This window comes from Ruditapes philippinarum, unplaced genomic scaffold (assembly GCF_026571515.1).
Source record: "Ruditapes philippinarum isolate M1 unplaced genomic scaffold, ASM2657151v2 ctg624_1_1_1_1, whole genome shotgun sequence".
Taxonomy (NCBI): domain Eukaryota; kingdom Metazoa; phylum Mollusca; class Bivalvia; order Venerida; family Veneridae; genus Ruditapes; species Ruditapes philippinarum.
In genome coordinates this window covers 401,691-422,328 of record NW_026859768.1, presented here as the reverse complement: position 1 = coordinate 422,328, position 20,638 = coordinate 401,691, and the positions used below count along the sequence as shown (strand labels likewise).

Sequence of the window (20,638 nt, the reverse complement as noted above, 5' to 3'; positions counted from 1 at the left end):
GTGTTTAGCGACACTGGAAAAGCTAGTCTGCTATATTCCATATTTTAGGAACAGTCAGTTTATACATTAACATTGTTTGAATTGGTGATTAAGTGTTTGTCTAGGAGACAGCAGATCAAAATCTGCATAAATCATAAACCAGAGCGTGATTTTCTCGTTTTTATTATTAAGATCGAATTGCATTAGCATTTGGGATGTTTGAGTAAAGACAACACGTAGACAATACAATAGTTAATAAATTCTGTGATATATTGCAAATGTGTATATAAATGAATTTATATAAAGAATGACAGTACTCGAGAAAGAAACTGATCTCTGTTTATGAAAGAAGCCGCCAGTATTCTCAAGAGATTGTTTTCCTTAAAACGCAGATTTGAATTACAATACGTTGACTTTTCTTTAAATAATACAAATACCGTTTGTTACTTGTTACGTATGCTTATTTTAAGAAGACTACAGTATAATGATTGCACAGAGCACATGTGCATTATGTTTAGACTAGGTAAAACACGCTGAATCTTGCAAGAACATTACACATAAGCAAAGTAAAGACAAGTACATTGTACAATAGCTGAACAAGGTGTATCCAACAAGTACATTGTGCCATGACCAAATCTTGCAAGTACACTGTGCAACGGTAAAGCAGGTTATATCTGGCAAGTACATTGTGCTATGTCTGGGTAGTGCACTGTGCAACGGTAAAGCAGGTTATATCTGACAAGTACATTGTGCTATGTCTGGGAAGTACACTGTGCAAAGGTAAAGCAGGTTATATCTGGCAAGTACATTGTGCTATGTCTGGGAAGTGCACTGTGCAACGGTAAAGCAGGTTATATCTGGCAAGTACATTGTGCTATGTCTGGGTAGTGCACTGTGCAACGGTAAAGCAGGTTATATCTGACAAGTACATTGTGCTATGTCTGGGAAGTACAATGTGCAAAGGTAAAGCAGGTTATATCTGGCAAGTACATTGTGCTATGTCTGGGAAGTGCACTGTGCAAAGGTAAAGCAGGTTATATCTGGCAAGTACATTGTGCTATGTCTGGGAAGTGCACTGTGCAAAGGTAAAGCAGGTTATATCTGGCAAGTACATTGTGCTATGTCTGGGAAGTGCACTGTGCAAAGGTAAAGCAGGTTATATCTGACAAGTACATTGTGCTATGTCTGGGAAGTACAATGTGCAAAGGTAAAGCAGGTTATATCTGGCAAGTACATTGTGCTATGTCTGGGAAGTGCACTGTGCAAAGGTAAAGCAGGTTATATCTGGCAAGTACATTGTGCTATGTCTGGGAAGTGCACTGTGCAAAGGTAAAGCAGGTTATATCTGGCAAGTACATTGTGCTATGTCTGGGAAGTGCACTGTGCAACGGTAAAAGAGGTTATATCTTACAATTACATAGCACAATTGTATTTCAGGTTGTACTTAGTAAGTAAATTGGTTAATTGTGCTATATCTGGCAAGTACATTTCCTTTGGTTAAAACAGGTTGTTTCCGGCTAGTACATTTTGTAAATCATGCAAATATATATACATTGTGCAATGAAAAAAAAACACACACACACACACACTTTGTCTTCCCATAATATTGTGCAATGACTAAGTATGGAAGACATAATCTGGCAAGTACATTGCGCTATGATTAGGTAAAACAAGTGCATTGTGCAGTTAATAGCTTAAAAACATTGATTCTCACAAGGTAATGACGGAAAATAAATCATAATTTACCCCCGCATTGACATAAATATTTGATGAAGTTATCAATAAGAAATTATTGAAGCAATGTAGGAACGCACGAGTTGTTTCTGGGATTATTTCTAGTAGTTGTTTCTCTGGCGGTAATTACCATTATTATTTCCGTCTGCTAACACTGACCCGAGATGTTTTTTTATTTGAACACGATATTAATGAAATTGTCGTAAAGTACGATATGGCGTTCGTGCACGGATTTCCTGTAAAATACACAAAATGTACTTTGATCGCTGCATTCGTACACAATTTTCTCATACCGTTATTTAATCATAACAACTATGAGTATTGTGGCATGTAAATTTTCTTTTTATTCTGCTAGCTATAATAATTGTCACGTGACGTTTACGATTTTTTCTACAGCTTTGAAGTTCTCTAATGTAAGTGCAGAAAAAGAGTCAGTCCTGACATGCACTGATATCTTACTCAATTTATACCATCAGTATGAAATAACATATATCTGTTCTCATACTAGGCCTTTCTGACGTCACTGAAGTTGAACCATCTGCCAGTCTCTGCTGGCAATGAAGAGAAGTTTATTACATTAAAATATTGTATGATTGATATATTGTTGTGTAATATGTAATTGTTTGTCGATTGATAGTTTCAAGTTTTATTCAATATATATCCTAGTAGATTGCACATTTACCATACAAAAACATGAGACCGAGTAAAGTCGTACCATTAACGCAAAATGCAACTTTTTATCTATTGATGTATTTTTTGCGGAAATAGAAACCAGTTTGAAGACTTCTTTTCGTGTGTGCAGGAAAAAAACACATCAAAAACAACTTGTAGGACATAATTTCTGTGAAACACTAAATGTAAACAACTTAAGTTTTACTCGTTTTTAAAAGTAAAAAGTGAGTCATTGAATAAGAGTACCCTGTATTTATGACGTTTATCTTTCCTTCGCTTGGATTTTGCTAGGCCGGTTCCTGTATTTCCTTACTTTGATTGTGAAACAAGTTTTTTCTTCATTTTCATATATGTTGTCTGACCCATATCCTGTTGTTGGCGGACATATTGAGAGACAGACATCATGCAGCGTTAGTCACTTCTCAAAATGTAAATCCGCCATATGTAACGTACATGTATATCATACCCCACTGAAATAGTGAATGCGACTCAGTACTTGTTGGAAGTATAATATTGGACCATGTTATATCATTTTAATGAAAATCAATCAAGGTCTTGAATTTTGGTAGGAATATACGGGGTCTGAAATTTGTTAATGACTATAAAATTTGTTTCTCATAAGAAAGTTCAATAATTCTGTATCTCATCACAATAATTATATTTTATTCGCTCTTTCTACTTTATATAATCAAGTAGTTTCCTAGTGTTTTGTCTCCGGAGAGACAGACACGTGCTAATTTATGTTTCTATACGCTAAAATAAATAACGTGTTTATGAACATCCAGCATATTTGATATTGCCAAGATGTCATTAAACTTATCACTGATATTCAGCAGGGGAATATACAATATCATCTTTATACTTAGAAATCTATAAATCTTACATTAAAAAAGAACACTAGGCATAAAGACGATGCCATATGCTTTGAAACAGAATCTGTGAATGATAATTAACAGTTTTCTTGATGAATATTGATTATACACCTTCTTGATAAAAATATTGAGCTTGCATCAATTTGATAAAGATATTGATTGTGCATCAATTTGATAAAGATATAATTGGTAACCGGTTCTGATAAAAAATATTGATCGGGTAGAAACTTTTTAAATGAGTAATGATAAGGTACCAAGTTTGATCGCTTAATATTGATTGGTACCAGTGGGTAAGATCTTTAAATATTACATGGTGACGAGAAACAGTGTATCAATGACTTATCATTTTCATTTGTTTAACATTTGACCCGATATAACCGGAAGTGAATAACCTTTGCCCCTGTAGTCTGACCAGGCTCTATTCTGTCGGTAGCTTAAATTGTTTAGCTTTAATATTGTAGTGCACTCTCTTAAACATTGACTTGACTGGTCTGAGTCTAAAGCTGGTCGTATCAGTTGGTTAAGTGCTGAAATTGGAGAAATTTAACAAAATATTGATGATTTTGATAAACATTGTTTAGTATGTATATTAAGAACGATGACAGACGACTGTTCAGAAGACTCCTGTCCCTGGTAACCAGACAACCTTACTACACCTGATCACGTGACATTAACAATTACTAAAGTGGCAGCAATATTAAGATATTAAATTGTTATTATAGCTAGCTCCTGTATATTTTATAACGATATTACGAATGCACGTGTTTACGACATATCAATGTTTATAATTATATTTCAGATACTTGGTTGTGGTGTGCTTGGTGTTGGGGTGTGGCTGCTTGTAAAGGAGTTTAACACACGCGAGATGTCGGCTATAATGGGATCACGACTTGTAGAAATGATCACGTATGGTCTGATAGGGGGCGGAGGAGCGGCAACTATACTCGCTTTCTGTGGATGTTGTGGTACAATGAAACAAGAAAAATTCGTGCTAGGCTTTGTAAGTTTGAAACCCTTTACTTCAGTTTAAAATTATTGTAAGAACTACATTCTATATCTCATTAGCTTTATCATTTTTGATGTATGGAGACTTACAGTACAATCTGTGCGGAGAAACATCCTTTGAGACACATAGATTTTGGCTGTTGCTGGAAAGTGTTGCCCTGAAGAATGAAGAAAAATTGAAACTTATGTTGTAAAGATCTAATTGTTCTACATAAGGTGACTTTGTGGAGATTTCACTGTACATTAAAATCGCCATTTGCCATCTTAAAAGGTGATTCTTTCTGAAATGCAAAACAAAACTCCAAACATAAAGTATGATTTAAGTTATAACATGTATAAATAGCTTCTATTTTATATTTTCATCTCTCTGAAATATGACAAAATCATTATTCTAATACGCGAGATAGTATTCGGCTTCTTAACCCTTAATTGTTTGATTTATTTATTTCGGTAGAAATGAGAGAAAAACATCTCGTTAGAAAGCCCATATTGCATTAATTTGAATTTATGTCTCTGTCGGTAATTACGCCCATAACGGCACGCTAATCCATCAATGAAAATTAATAAAACAAAGGCAAAAAACTGATATTTCAGAGGAAATAGTAAGAAGTATGTTCCCAGTTTAACTGAGATATTTCAACTGTCTTAGGTCTAATTCCTGTAACAAACACATACATATAATTTAACTATTGGATACAATAAACAAGTGAAACAGCGCTCGTATAATGGCTATTTTGTGCGCTTTTTAAATATCATCATGGAGGGTTTTATTAATATAAAACGTTCCTACAAAATATAATAATGTAACTATGCTTCACACATATATATATCTTCACGTTGCATGAATCCGACCACGCTTTAAATGTCAAAATTAATCATTCATATACGGAATCTCTATATTGCCTATAAGATTCTACGTATAAGAATATCCTCCGAACGGTAACCTTAATTCGACAATACGACAATTGGTTAAATTTATCCCGTGTATTTGCCTTTTTAACATAATTGTTTTAAGCAACCGACATTTTAACATAATCCAAATTTTTCAAATACAATCATTGTGGCAAACTTTTGTGAGAGTTAATTATCACTTGGTTAATGTTTCAATGAACAGGGACAAATAATTTGGTAAATTAAAGAATTGCATTCTTCGGTGATGTAGGTAGAAACTTTACAGCTGCATGAATCAGTATTAAAAATCAACACATACTTTATAGATACATGGTTTTGTATATGATACAATAAGAATTTTTATTTATTGACATATGATACAAAGTAAAAAGGCGAGAATTCACTTTTTGCCGCTTTGTGTACTGCACGTTAGAAATGGAGAACTTGCTCTTTTGTTTGGCGAAATTTGATATGGAACGGACTGTATTCCGTAGACGGGCATTGTTTCTGCTACTGTGTGAAGAAAATTAAACATAACTACATAATTACGCAAATTACTGGAGAAACTTGAGCTGTTAGCGTGTTAACTCCGGAAACGTGTTACAGCTTACAGTTTTAACAACGGTTTATTGATAAAATGCATTCCCAAAAATATTTTCTTGATTTTGCAAGCTAAAATCTGTGTTACAATAAAGAATAAAATTGAAATTATTCCTAAAATTTTCAGCGACATATTATAAGAATATAAGATATAAATAAACAATTCAGTAATGACTATAAGAGTGTGTTAAGTGCGGAAGGAGCCGATTGTAGAGCTCCAAACGCCTTAAAATCCAAATAATTTGTTTATTTGTCAATCCCAGCAAATAAACTTATCATATGTATGATACATTAGCGCACGAATATATGCAAATGGTACAAAACCACACGTTTCACTGTAATTATTTTTTATTATTTTTTTTTCAGTATGGAACGGTTCTTACTCTAGTTCTAATAACATTGTGTGCAGGATTTGGCGTAAGCTTTATATTCAAAGATGAGGTAATTAACATTGCATGCTGGGAAAGTCTTTGTCTGCTTAAAAGGTCGTCTGCTGGATTTTTAGCTAACCTGTCACAAAGTGACAGGGTGAGCTTTTGTGATCGCTTTTCGTCCGGTGTCCGTCCGTCGTCCGTCCGTCTTTCGTAAACTTTTACTTTAAATGACATCTCCTCATAAACCACTTGGCCAATTTCATCCAAACTTCACGGGAATGTTCCTTTGGTGGTCACCTTTGAAAATTGTTCAAAGAATTAAATTCCATGGAGAACTCTGGTTGCCATGGCAACCAAAAGAAAAAAACCTTAAATATCTTCTTTTAAAAACCCCAAAGAGCTAGAGCTTAGATATTTGGCATGAAACATCTGCTAGTGAGTGTCTACCAAGTTTGTTCAAATAAAAGCCCTGGGGTCAAAATTGGCCCCGCCCCAGGGGGTCATTGATTTTCCCTTTATACATATAGTTAAACTTAAAAAAATCTTCTTTTAAAGAACCCAAAGAGCTAGAGCTAAGATATTTAGCATGAAAGATCTTCTAATGGGTGTCTACCAAGTTAGTTCAAATAAAAGCCCTGGGGTCAAAATTGGCCCCGCCCCAGGGGGTCATTGATTTTCCTTATATGCATATAGTAAAAACTTTAAAAAAAATTTTAATTTAGATTCCAAAGAGCTAGAGCTAAGATATTTAGCATGAAACATGTTCTAATGGATGTCTACCAAGTTTGTTCAAATAAGAGCCCTGGGGTCAAAATTGACCCCGCCCCAGGGGTCATTGATTTTCCTTATATGTCTTAAACAATTTTCTTTGAAAAAACTCAAATAGCTAGAGTTTAGATATTAAGCACAAAGCATCTTCTAGTGAGTGTCTACAAAGTTTGTTAAAATAAAAGCCCTAGGGTCAAAATTGGCCCCGCCCCGGGGGACATTGATTTTCCTTATATTTTTTTTTATGTGTATAGCAAAAACTTAAAAATCTTCTTTGAAAAAACCTGAATAGCTAGAGTTTAGATATTAAGCATGAAACATTTTCTAGTAAGTGTCTACAAAGATTGTTCAAATAAAAGCCCTGGGGTCAAAACTGGCCCTGCCCCAGGTGTGTCATTGTTTTTAACTATATGTGTAAAGAAAAAACTTGAAAAAAATCTTCTTTTAAAAAACCCAACGAGCTAGACCTTAGATGTTTAGCATGAAACATCTTCTACTGGGTGTCTTCCAAGTTCGTTCAAATAAAAGCCCTGGGGTTTAAACTGGCCCCGCTCTGGGGGCCTATATACAGGTGAGCGACTTCAGGGCCATCATGGCCCTCTTGTTAATTCTATGTATGTTTTACATGAAATTTACACCCCCTCCAAAAAAAAAAAAAAAAAAAAAAAAAAACGTCAAACAGTTTAGGTTCTGAAGAGGTGCTGAAGAAGACGGAATCAAGTGTGGTATGTGTTTGGTTCTTGTTACTGCTTGCAGCAGGTTCACGCTTAATATTATATAATTGTTTTAATCCTACACAATGCAGTGACTGTACCAGTGCTTGGTTCTAGAAAACAGCAAATACACTGGATTTGAATTTCCAGTTATATTTAACTTTCTTCAGCACATATTGTGTACTATTTCAACTTTCAGGACTGCTGTAGTAATTTATTGTAGCATAACTATGAATGTTTAGTGGCACTTTATGACAAACGTCCTTTGTGTTATAATGAACTTCCCTATTTTTGTTTCAGATCACTGATGGTATAAAGAAGAAGTTTGAAACAACTATAATGTTTAATTATGGAAATGATATTCAGAAAAATTCTACAAATAAACTTATAACTGATGCTTGGGACTCAATGCAGTCGTCGGTATGAATTTTAAGTTTTTATGACTTGTACTTATTTGCTTTTTCTAATCTGATTTTTTTCCCTATAGATTTTTAGAACAAAAGCAATTGATATACAGTACAAATGTATATGTATTTAGTGATGGACACACCAAACACTATTGCAAGTTTTAAAATATGTCTCTTCTTAAGGATATGGCTGGCGAGTATAAGCCGACAGTTATTCGTCCCCAACTTCTGTTTTAAATAATACCTGTGGAGAAGTTGGCAGTCACTTGTGGAACAGCAAGGTAATACTGATGCAGAATAAAGGGATAGTTGTTCGGCAACTATCCACCGGTATATGACTGAAATAATGTTAAAATGAACTATAGCAAAACATGATTTGTCATCTAGTATTATCAGCGCTGGTTACAGCATATGTCGTATGTTGTTGAGATAATGCTGTTTGTACTTGTTCTAGTAAAGATGCATTCAAACGTATTGTTTTTCAAGAACCTTACTTAACGATAGATCTAATAGGAATAACATTTATTTTACAAAATTATTTAAAAAAAACATTCTATTTTTTAGCTTGAATGTTGCGGTGCTTATGGTGACGTCAACAGTGATTATTCTTGGGGCTTGTACAAATCACAGAGTATCTGGAAAAAGATCTATAAACCTGATGGTATAAGTAGGTGCATGCTTTAGTTTTTCCTAACACATGTGTGACATCAAAACACGTTTAAATTTTTAAAGCAAGCATTGTTTATCTAAGCTCATTTGTGAAAAAAGCTTGAAGTTTTTTTTACCAAGTTTAAGTCCGCCGTATATTCTGTGCTGGCGTCATATGAATAAAACATTGTGTGATTCCAGAAGTACTCGTTGAGACCAGTAACCTTAACCACTAGGCCACCGGTTTCCTCAATTGTTTGTTTAAATGTAATTAGTTCCTTGACTATTAAATGTAATCGTGTTTTGAGATCATAACCGTAGAAGAATGATTCCTAATAAAGAAGGTTAAATACTTTTGGTGATTGTGCATGTTTTATTTTTAATAACAACGGGAGGTAACTAATAAATAACGGATTTCTTGCAAGGTTTGATTTGTCTCCCTTTTTACATTAAAATTGGTGGTTGGTGCACGAATTTGCACGACATTTTTTAATACATGTATATTCTCCACGGCATGACAACCAAACTTATCTTTCGTTTTACTTTGTTTTACGAAATAACTCTTTCTAGAATGTACTGTATTCTTATTTAACTTATAAATAAATTCCAGGCTATGTAAGTAATTTAATACAAACGTGATTACACCATTACACTGACACGATTAAGATATAATACAACGTTAGAAACACAAAGATACAGTCAATTAGAGTGAAATCTTGTTTATACAAATGTACTTATTTGGTGAAAGTAAAAAAGGATAAATTTGTCATATTTAACGTTTTGAAGAAATTGTGGAAATCCATCACGTTACTTAGCTTGTTTACAGGATAAGATAACTCTATCTGCATGAACTAAACTCATTTATCAAGAGTTAATATAAAGGCTTAAATGTTTAAAAGTTCTTATCACCGAATGTACATAAGTTATAATCTAAAGTTTGAGATAATTTAACGGATTTTACTTGGATATTTATTTTAAATGCTACTTGAACAAACGGTTGGATTAGTAGTGTTGTAATAATAAAATTCAGACTGTTATCAAAAGTTATGGGTATTTTCCACTTGTCTGTAATTTTATACATTGTATGTTTGCCAATCTGGCTTGCTAGTCCTTGTTCTTTCCTGAATGAGGTCAAGTATAATGTGAACCAATGTTTTGTTTTCCCCATTTTTTGTCTCGGACACTTTTTACTGAAAACGTGCTAAAGGTAAACCTTACTCTATGAGTGCATCAATGAAAATATGATGTTCTTTTACTGTAAACAGTTCTTATTTTATGTAGATCTATCTGATAATAAAAAAAAATATTTGTATAGCTTGTTGAATAAATATTATTCCGCCAGAGGGATTTATTTAACTCGTCGTTTAATAAATGCAGTAATGAACCGACACTCCTCTATATCCCGTTTATATTCAATTTGCTTTCAATGTAAAATATTGTTTTATTTTTTCAAACAAGCAATTTCGAACTTTGAACTTTCAGACTTATTAAGCGACTTATAATTTGTTCAGTGCCTCCCGGAATCTGACTGAAATGCTCCAAAATAGAACTGAATATCACAAAACGTTTTCTTTATTTTGGATGCTTATTTTTTAATTTGAAACATGCATATAACAAACAATTTATTCTCGAAAAAATCTGACCATCAATTTACTTATGGACCTGAAGTCTTTGTTTATCTTTCTGCAGTAATTTCAGGTGACTATAGTGCACGAAACATCTTAATTTTATTATACACGTGCACTTTTTATATGTATATCAGTCTCAGACAACCATTTTCACAACTGTTGAGAAAATCAGAAGGGGAGACAATTTACTATATTGTTACACTATAATAGGACTTAATGTAGTGTATGTATACAGTCATGTAAATGTCCAACTTTGATGGAACAGTCCATTTCAAGTTTGAGGAATGTAAACGAAAATACAAAACAGTATAAAGCTTGGTCATACTGCACGGATATGCACGACGGGCTGTCTCAATACTGGCGACAAAGGCTAATCACTTTCTGGTAAAGATCAGATGCGGTATTCCGTAAAAAGGCTACAAATGAAAGATACATATGTTTTCTTTTAAAATTCTAGAATATGTACCAGACAGTTGCTGTAAAGAAGGCGAGGACAAAAATTTATGTCAGGGAAACAATGATAAATATGACGGTCCACCTGTGTATGGACCTCCTAATTCTAAATATAGAACTCATAAAGACAATCCAGCATTGTACACTACAGTAAGTAAAATCTTTATTTGATAACTTTTCTTTGAAAATATGTGAAACTGCAAATTGCAAAGATAAGAAGGATAACTCTAAATGGTAGACCGATAGTTTTAAAACCACTGTTATGTCCCTTGGTTTACCGTTCAAACAGCAAAACTGATAAATAAAATCAAAGCACTGCAAGCACTGAGGTATACATTGCTTGACATCAAGACCATGTGATTTTAATCTACTGAACTCAATAGAAGTCATCTTCTGGTTACAGTCAATTTCGAACACAAATCTAGGCTTATTTCTTCTCAAGTTATTAATAGGACAAGAAAGAGGTGTTGTTCCTACAGACTAGTGCTGTGTTTTCCAGGCAAGACTATATGGTTTTCGAAACTGAAGAGCAATACAGAAATCAGTTTGCAAAGACCGGTTTTTTATCTGCAGTATACAATGCTGAAATAGTAAAATAGAGTCTTCAGTGCTTTTATCTATTACTTTAAAAACAAGACCAACATGCGGGTTTGTAGTCTACACAATTGTGGTATTGTATCATTCAGCAAGACTTAAAAGTTAGGTGAACATTTTTATTTACATGCAAAACACATTCACTGGAAAAAATGCACTCCATAGTGCAATTATTGATTCAAAATAAAAGCATTTGTACTTGACAAAATTTAGGCATTCAAAGCCCTAAGCTCTTGCCTTGTACATTCTTAAATTTTTACTACAAGTACATTACGAAAAATTAATGACCCCCCCCCCCCCACCCAACCCTCCCACAAGGCAAAGTTTATCCCAGGGCTAAAATTAAAACAATCTTGGTAGAGGTCGACTACACAATGTTTCATTCCAAATATCTTACCTCTAGTCTTTGTCAATTCAGGGAGAATACTGTTTAAGTTTTTTTTTCTATACATGTATATACATTTAAGGAAATCCTAAGACACCATGGTGCCTGGTAAACCTTGTACCTTCAGACAAGATTTTTTTAAAGTTTTTTACTTTATACATACCATATAATGAAAACCTAAAAAGACTCCTTGGCAGAGCCATTTTGACCCCAGGGCTATAATTTGAACAATAGTGATAGAGGTTTACTACACAGGTAGAGGTTTCATGCCAAATATCAAACATCTAGCCTTTGTCAATCCAGAGGAGAATATTTTTATGTTTTTTTTCTATACATGATTATACATTTAAGGAAAACCTATGACACCCTGGTGCTATTTCACTAGGGGCAACATTTGAACAACTTTGGTAAAGGACGTACTGATGATATTATTTACCACGTATCTAAGCTCTAAGCCTTAAACCCTCTGATAAAAATATTTTTTAAAAAGGTTTTGCTATATACAAATGTACATATAAGGAAACCCTTAATATATGACCCCAGGAGTGAGGCTAATTCTGACCCTTGGGCTGTAACGTGAATAATCTTGGTAGAGGTTCACTTCCAAATGTTTCATGAAAAATATCTAACATCTAGTCTTTGTCAATTCAGAGGAGAAGATTGAAAATCTATGAACCCTAGTGCAGGGCTAATTTGACCCCCAGGGTATAATGTGAAAATCTTGTGAATGTCTACCAGACAATGCCTTTTGCAAAATATCTATGCTCTAGGCCTCATTTAAGTCTTTGAACAACTTTGGAAGCCCTTTACTCATGGAACAACCCTGTCAAGTTTGGTTGAAATTGGACAAGATGTTTTCAAAAGATGTTAACTATATAATGTATAAAACACACACACATGCACGCATGCATGCAGACACACACGACAGAGGGGAATCGCTATATGCCAACACAGCATCTACATGCATCAGTCCAACACATTTTCAAAAAATAAAATGACAATTACATTGTTGATGTGTTGAAAGCCTTGTGAAATTTAATAAAAGCTTTATAATATGTAGAATAAACTTTCATTTTTTCATTCCAAACTGTAAACAAACAATATGAGGTATGGTACATGTTATGGTCAACCAAGTGGATCTCATTGGAGCTAGGTGGAGAGGAGTGTAGGAATCCAAAGATTAGTAAATCATGTTTGCTTACTGAGTGCATCAGAAAGTATTTAAGCACTAAGTTGAAATTTATATGGCATAGTGCACTTTATGTGTGTTAATATGCTATATATCAAAATTAAATACTCACGACAGTATCTTTTTTTATGTTAACTATAAACTTTAAGAATTAATAAATTTCTTTTATATAATCTATGAATTCAGTTTATAGTATCTTTGTTGGTTTTTACTTTTATCACAGTCTGTGCTTTTTGTGATACCATACCATTGTTTCCGGCACCTTTACTCCAAGTAAGCAAATGAAGTAATTGAAGACCAGGACCTTGAGTGTAGTAACTTCCTGTCTGAGTTGGGGATCTGAACATCACTGTCTGTCCTGTCCACCATGTCTCGATATCGGATTTGTCTTGGTACAGACCACCCTGTCTCATGGTCTGCAAGGTCCTGCATGTATAGCCAGCTGGGACTGTTTAATGTCACCGAGGAGAACTCCATATAGGTTTTTGACAATCAATAAATATTTTACAATCCAATAGGAAAAAAATGATTCATGTAGTATCTTTTTTAGCTAAATCCTTTCAAGCTATCATCATCGTGTACAATAAAACTTACTGGTAAGGAGTTAATTAAGGGTTTCTCCCCCTAATACAAAAAAGGTCAAATTAAGAAGTAGTACTGTTACAATGCCTTATCAAAAATAAAGTTACATATATAGACAATAACTAAATATTAAAAATGTTGATTTAATACAAATAAAACATTAATATATGCAGACCAGCCAATAATGAGCTAAAAATATTTATCAATTTCAAAGAGTGAGAAAATGAAATGCAGCCTGACTAAAACTCAAACCAGAGACACTCAGAACACCATACCTCAGCACTACCAAAAAACCCAGAACCCTTGGAATACCATACAGCAGCTCTACGGCTTAAATATTTTCAGTCTCACTATGCATTGACATAAACCACAGCATATTGAAATTTTTCCGTTTTCATTGGCACACTTAAGTAACAAAGTGAATTGACTTATGATTCAGTAATGTACCATCATAAACATATATATTGGACCCTAAAAGTAACAGGGTGAAAATATCACAGGGTGAGAAAAATGTGCAGTTTGACCGGAATCAAACCTGAATCAGAATATTATACATGTATGTGGGCTGTACTGACTCACTCAGCTGGGCTATCTAGCTGGCAATGTCAATAATCTATTACACATGGGCCTAGAAGTCAAAGAAACATTCATTGATAATGACCCATTATTTAAAGTAAATCATATCAGAAACATCCCTTGAAAATGATATCATTTCATTTTTGACCCACAGTTATTACCATTACCTCCTAATGGGCCTAATTAAACTGAGCCTGCAGAATTTTATAATTTTGCTGTCTGTCAGACATGGCAATTTCATCTTTATTTCCATTTGAAGGGATGTAACTCATGTTTACTAAATAGTTGATGAATATGGATAGAAATATTTTTTTTTGACTGGCTTTATGAACCTTCTAGTTATTGTGGCAAGGAATTTTATAATTATTCAGTTAAACCTGGTTTTTCAGTTAAGATTTCATCATTAAAAGATCTTCAGGACTCTAAATAAATTCATATTTGTGGTATCAGGGGAAATTAAATTACTATTTGTGCTAAATCTGATCATAAACATCAATCTAAATATTTAGAATGTACCTGTGTTGAGTGTCATATTTCACTCTTCACTTTGGTTATCCCAGGTCAACCCTTTTTTTACTAATGGCTTTAATTTAACTGCCCATGCAATCATAAGCTCATATATGGCTAATAATTTTACCTTATATATATCAATAGTCTAAGGAGTTATGGAAAAAATGTTAAGGGTGGCTCAGCCTGACTGAGTGATTTGTTTGTAAATAACATATTTCAAAATATATTTCTAGACTCAACATGCTTTCAAAACTCTTTAAGAAAACTGTCAAATGATGAATATTCATCTGGATTTGTTACTCAAAATCTGTGTGATTCTAGCACTTCATTTTTTCTAGGATTGCAATAGCTTTCGATTTTGTCAAATAATTTTTTCACTTTCAGTTTATGTTCTGTATTTGCCCATGTAAATTGATAACTTTAGGTCCAGCACAGTGTGATAGGATATTTACTTGTATCTTTTCATCTTTCTCAGCATTTCCACTGGCAGTCAACACTGGTAAAGTAAATTTCCATTGGCGCTTCCATTTGATAAAGTTATGTGATATGTTACCATTTTCAACATCTAAATGTCCAGGGGGTCTAAACGTATCTGCCATGATTGTCAGTTCGAATAATACCGATTACGAAGGCTAAATTCGAATTATATTGAGTACAAATCCTTAGTTCGAATAATATTGAGTACGAATCTTCCCTTTCCTGAAAATGGCTTTTGGACTTAACACTTAATACTTCACACTGCAGGTGTGTAACAAATAATTGCATACTCCTCCGATGCCACCACGTTGATAGGGTTGTATTATATGCAATTATATGACAATACGTTTTCAAAACGTAAACTTTAATCCATTCATACAGACGCTTACAATGTTACATAACATTAATAAGACATATATATCTGTATATGCTCGTTTTCTAAAACAGTTTGAAATAGAAAAAGTATGCAAGTCTATATTTAAAAGTAAATAAGGTTTACTTGTTTGATTTAATATTAATTTTGGATGTTGGACATATTTTGTACAGAGTCTGTCGTAATTCATTCATTCTTACACGCGCATGCGTGGATACGAAGTTTGAAGCGTAGGTTTACACAATGCTTTTATGAATGAAATAGAAATTTTCATATTTTTGGCTTTCATGTTTAGAAAATGTTTATTTAAACTGAAAGTGCATAGTTTTGAACTTTCAAAGCTTATTGACCACTATGCAAACAGTTTATTAATAAAAAGTGATCTTAATGTGACAATCCTGCAAAATGAGGATCTACTTTTATCGAGGTTTCATCCAGAGGTGGATGTTGTTCAGCAAAACAGGTTAGGTGTACTAAATCTGAAATACAGCTATAACTCTGTATACATTGCAAGCAATGTATACAATTATACATGGCTAGTTGTTTGTCCGCCTTTCTGTTTGCTTATCTACCTGCCTTCAGAATGACATGGGTATTTCTTTTTCTGTAATCACTCTGTGACTTAAAATATTTTATTTTATTTTACTTTAAAAGTTATTTACTCTAGAACACTTGGGATCCAAGTGAATATTTACTATAAACCCTCCCATTACTCCAGTGTTTTTCTCCGACTCCTGATACTTTAGAAGTGTGGATCTACGAGTTTTGAGACCTTTTAAACGTGGATACACGATCTTTGATACTTTTTAGTTATGGATCTGTGACTGTATATATTGTATACATATGAGATGATACTATTTATATATTTTATATTTATAGGGTTGTTATGATAAAGCGCTTGCATACCTGGAGCAACATTTTCTTATTATAACAATTGTAACGGGCTCTGTGCCTCTCCTTTTGGTAAGTACATTTGGTTACTTTTGTACCATTTAAAATACCCACTTTCACGTTGACTTGCCCTCTACAAATATTCATCTTGCTAACCCCAAAATTAATATTGATCGGTTCCAAAAATGAAAACAGTTCATGTTTACTTACGAAATTTAGCAGGCTAAGGGTTACTGTAGATATTAAAGCTGTTCAAACGATTTGTCCGTCCGTCCGCGGGTCCATCTTGTGTTTAAAAGTACATTTCCTCTGAAGTAACAGTTATAACTTCAAATATTATTACACTAGACTCTCTCGATATTAGTACTCTCTTAGACTCTTGGGGTCATTCATTCAATAGGCATACTTATATTTTCGTAATAAAAATTGTTCCATCCTTTAAGATTTCAGTTTGAGCAACGAAAGTGATTGTGTAAATACCTTTAACTATATGTGAAATTATATAATTTACTATTCATTTTTAGCTCATTGGCATCGTAATTGCCTTCTACCTGTGTGCCAACGTTCGTGATACCGACGATGATGATGATTTTGACTATGAAGTTGAAGTTTAACATACAGCAGACTATATTCTGTCACATTCCGTCCAGTGCCGGACAATACGAGCCAAACAATTCCACTGAATGTTACTTCTTAGGATGGAGAATGATATGACAATATGAACTGTTTATTCAGCATTTTATAAGAAACGGCTTTAACATAGATGAGGTAATTGTTTGCATTAATCTACGGTCAGTGACGGACTCGCCTGTAAAACAGAAGGTCATTTTGCATTTTATTATGCAAGATTAATTAATATCGCTTGCCTTAAACAATTACACTATGCAAGCTGATGAAAGAACAATTTATAGAACGAACTTTCGTGCATACTTTGAATAACAATATCACGTATTTGCTCTAGATTTGTGTTGCCTCAAGTCAGTTTTATTTGTTATTAACAAGAAAAATGTTTGTCTTCCGCATACAGTTATTTATGTTCTCCGCATACAGTCATGTATGTTCTCAAAAATTCTATGTAAGTGAATTACTTTCATATATCAAACGTTACATTATTTTCAAGTTGTATTAAAGTATGTGCTATTTATAGAGAAAAGGTAATTTTGTGCAAGTGATATTATAAGTGATCACATCAATCACATGTTATACGGTTATAACATACGGAAAAGTTATAACATACGGAAAAGTTATAACATACAGAAAAGTTATAACATACAGAAAAGTTATAACATACAGAAAAGGAATAACGTAAAGAAAATGATACGGATTAATAGTGTAACATAACACAAAAATGTACAGAGAATTACAAAGAGAAAATATTCAGAAAAGGTGTTATATGATGAAAGTGTTATATGGAATGTGTTGTATAACGAGAAAAAGTGTTACGTACAGTATGTTATACGGAAAATGTTAGATAGGGGAAATGATACGAGGATCCAGCATGAATACCCGGTAATGGATATATACGTGTACAATATATAGCAAATGTTTTACCGACTAAATATGTTATATATGGAGCATATTTTACAATGTGCCGAATGTTACATGTTTAGTTTGTAACATAATACTTGTGTTACATATTATATTATGTTACATAGAGAAATATGTTATACGGAACAAGCTTATCTTAGAGCAAATGTGTTCATGTGATATAAATTGTTACTGGAACTATGTGTGCAGTTATAATGTAATGAAAAAAAAAAGAATAAAAGAATTTATTTTGAAAGTTTTACAACAAATGAAAATAAGGAAATTTTGGATACCATATTCTAGTCGGATATAAGTTGTGTTCATTTTCATTTTGTTCAAAGTAAACTGCCTCTTGTCTGTTTATAATGATAGATACATGTGTTCAATATATATGATCTGAATGGATATATGTGTTCGGTATATGTGTGTTCGGTACGTATGACCTGATTGGATATATCAGTTAAGTATGTATGATTCTATTGGATACATGTGTTCGGAATGTGTAATTTGATTGGATATATATGTTTACTTTGCATGATTTGATTGGATATATGTGATGTGTATGTCAGACGTGATTGGATATATGTTAGGAGGTATGATCTAATTACATACATGTGTTTACTATGTATAATCTGATTGGATAAATGTGTTCATTATGTTTGTTTGTTTTAATATATCTGGTGTGATTTGATTTATATGTTTACTTTGTAAGATATGATTTGACATATATTAATTTAGCTTGCGAATCTCAAATTAATTATTTATATATAAACCTTGGAGTTCATAATAATACTATTTTAGCGATATTTTCATTTCTTAGTAACTATGTTCATTAACAGGAATGCCAATAAATTACGTAACTTATGTTTCTAAGGGTTTAAAATGGTTATAGTGTAAGAGCACTGTAGGTAAATTTGATACCAAAATCCTCGTAAACGTTTTCATGTCCTGGTTATCAAGAACTCGGGGGGGGGGGGGGGGGCAATATGTAGAATGATTTTATATCAATTTTCCTTTGGATGCATTTCAAAAGATATGACTATATTGTGTTGGAACAAATTTTCCCTCTTATGATATCTTTGGACTGCAAAATTATTATTTATATCATGGTTGATATAGCTACAGAAAACGTAAAATAACAGAAATTTGTCGGTATTTTTTGTTACAAATGAGTGGAACATGCGTCAAATAATCACTAAACCATCTAGAAATAGAAGTGTAATATTTTTTGTTCGGGAATGTTTTATTCTTAGTTTCGTACAACATCCATGTTCGTTAAATAACAGAGACATTTTCTGTTACAACTCTTTCTAGAAGTTACTATAAGGAAATTACTATAAGGTTATGAAAACAAAGTTAATTTGCTGTTTTTAAATTTTAATAATTTTTTTCATTAGATATAAACCCTTTAAAGTTTCTGAATTCGGGAAATTTTAAGTTTAATAACTATGTTTTTGTGTATACAAAATACTGTTTGACTGTTTGTTTAACATGATTTTTTTCATATGTGTGCGCATATTAATTTTGATTACATGTTGTTTTGTTAAGAAAGTATACTTTTTTGATTTGCTAAAGTATATATTCTGTTATGTTTTGAGAACGTTGCTAATAATTGTAAATATTATCTGATATAAATATAGACTGTAAACCCATGCACAGAAACGCTTTTAAATTGCAGCATGGGCGAATTGAAAAATACGTGTATAACGCTATAATCAAGTTTACAAAATGTCGTTTACTTTAGATAGCATCACCTGATATAAGTATGAGGAAGGGATTCTGAAGGTCAAAAATTTGGGCGATGTATTACTTGTTTTACAGACCGTTCTTATTAAATAATCATAGTTTTACCAGTTAGAATTGAGCGCATAGTTTATATTTGCACTTTTTATTCTGGGACCAATCTTAGATATTTAAATAATGTCTGTTTTTTATTAAAGTTCGTTTGGTGGTCCAATCTACATGTATATAATGTATTGTTATTGAAAACTACTCTGTTTTTACCATGTTTAATCATGTATCCATATTTTTTATGAAATATACAAATATAAGGGAAGTTACTGTGTATGTCTTTAATTTTTATCTAAATTGTGTTATTGTTCTTTTACAGTACATTATGGTTTAGTTAACGTAGATTTTGCACGTTTTCCATTTACTGCCTATATTTGTGTAGTATTGATTATAATATTACAGGTAAAACGTCGTGTGATGGTCGATAGTACTGTAGCCAAGTTAGCTTGAACTATGTATAGACGTGTATAGAAAATCGCTCTGTTGAACATAATTCAATATGTTGAATGAAATAGAATATGAGTCCTCTATCAATAACGAATTAGTGTAGACTTAATTTACATATATATATATATATAACGTATTAGACGTTGAGACTGAATTATTCGACTTCATTAGTCATATAAACATATATAAGTCGGAACAATCTTGCCATTTTTAAACCACATGTGTATCTGTATGTTTCAATGTAATAGTAATATTTTGTTTCTGCAACCCCATGTCAATAGCTCGGGGGCACATATTGTTTTTGGTCTGTCTTTTAAGTTTATCTGTCACAAAACTTGATCTCACCATCCCTGTTGCCTTCAAACTTGATAGGTACAGGTACCTTGATGAGTTCTGCCTGTCAGATCCACTAAGTTAAAAGTCAAGGTCACCAAGATCAACCCCCAATCCCCTTGGGGAATGATAAAAAAAAATCCCCGTTTGGTCGGATAAAACATTTTATGAAATAACATCATTAATTATCAATATAAACAAGTAATATATGGACAGTGT

At 32.9% G+C, this 20,638-nt stretch overlaps 1 protein-coding gene across 4 annotated transcripts in view; it reads left to right on the top strand.

Moving 5' to 3' along the window:
• Positions 1–19,904, top strand: part of LOC132757877 (CD82 antigen-like) — a 42,003-nt gene extending 22,099 nt beyond the window's left edge. For 2 of the 4 annotated variants that reach the window (XM_060749369.1, XM_060749366.1), the window contains exons 3-9: positions 4,057–4,257; positions 6,120–6,194; positions 7,909–8,028; positions 8,580–8,682; positions 10,749–10,894; positions 16,310–16,393; positions 16,846–19,904. In XM_060749369.1, the coding sequence (XP_060605352.1) occupies positions 4,057–4,257; positions 6,120–6,194; positions 7,909–8,028; positions 8,580–8,682; positions 10,749–10,894; positions 16,310–16,393; positions 16,846–16,935 (819 nt within the window). In that variant the 3' untranslated portion in view covers positions 16,936–19,904. The remainder of the gene's footprint in view (positions 1–4,056; positions 4,258–6,119; positions 6,195–7,908; positions 8,029–8,579; positions 8,683–10,748; positions 10,895–16,309; positions 16,394–16,845) is intronic. The other 2 variants (XR_009629512.1, XM_060749367.1) reach the window with 2 other exon arrangements.
• Positions 19,905–20,638: the final 734 nt, after the last annotated feature.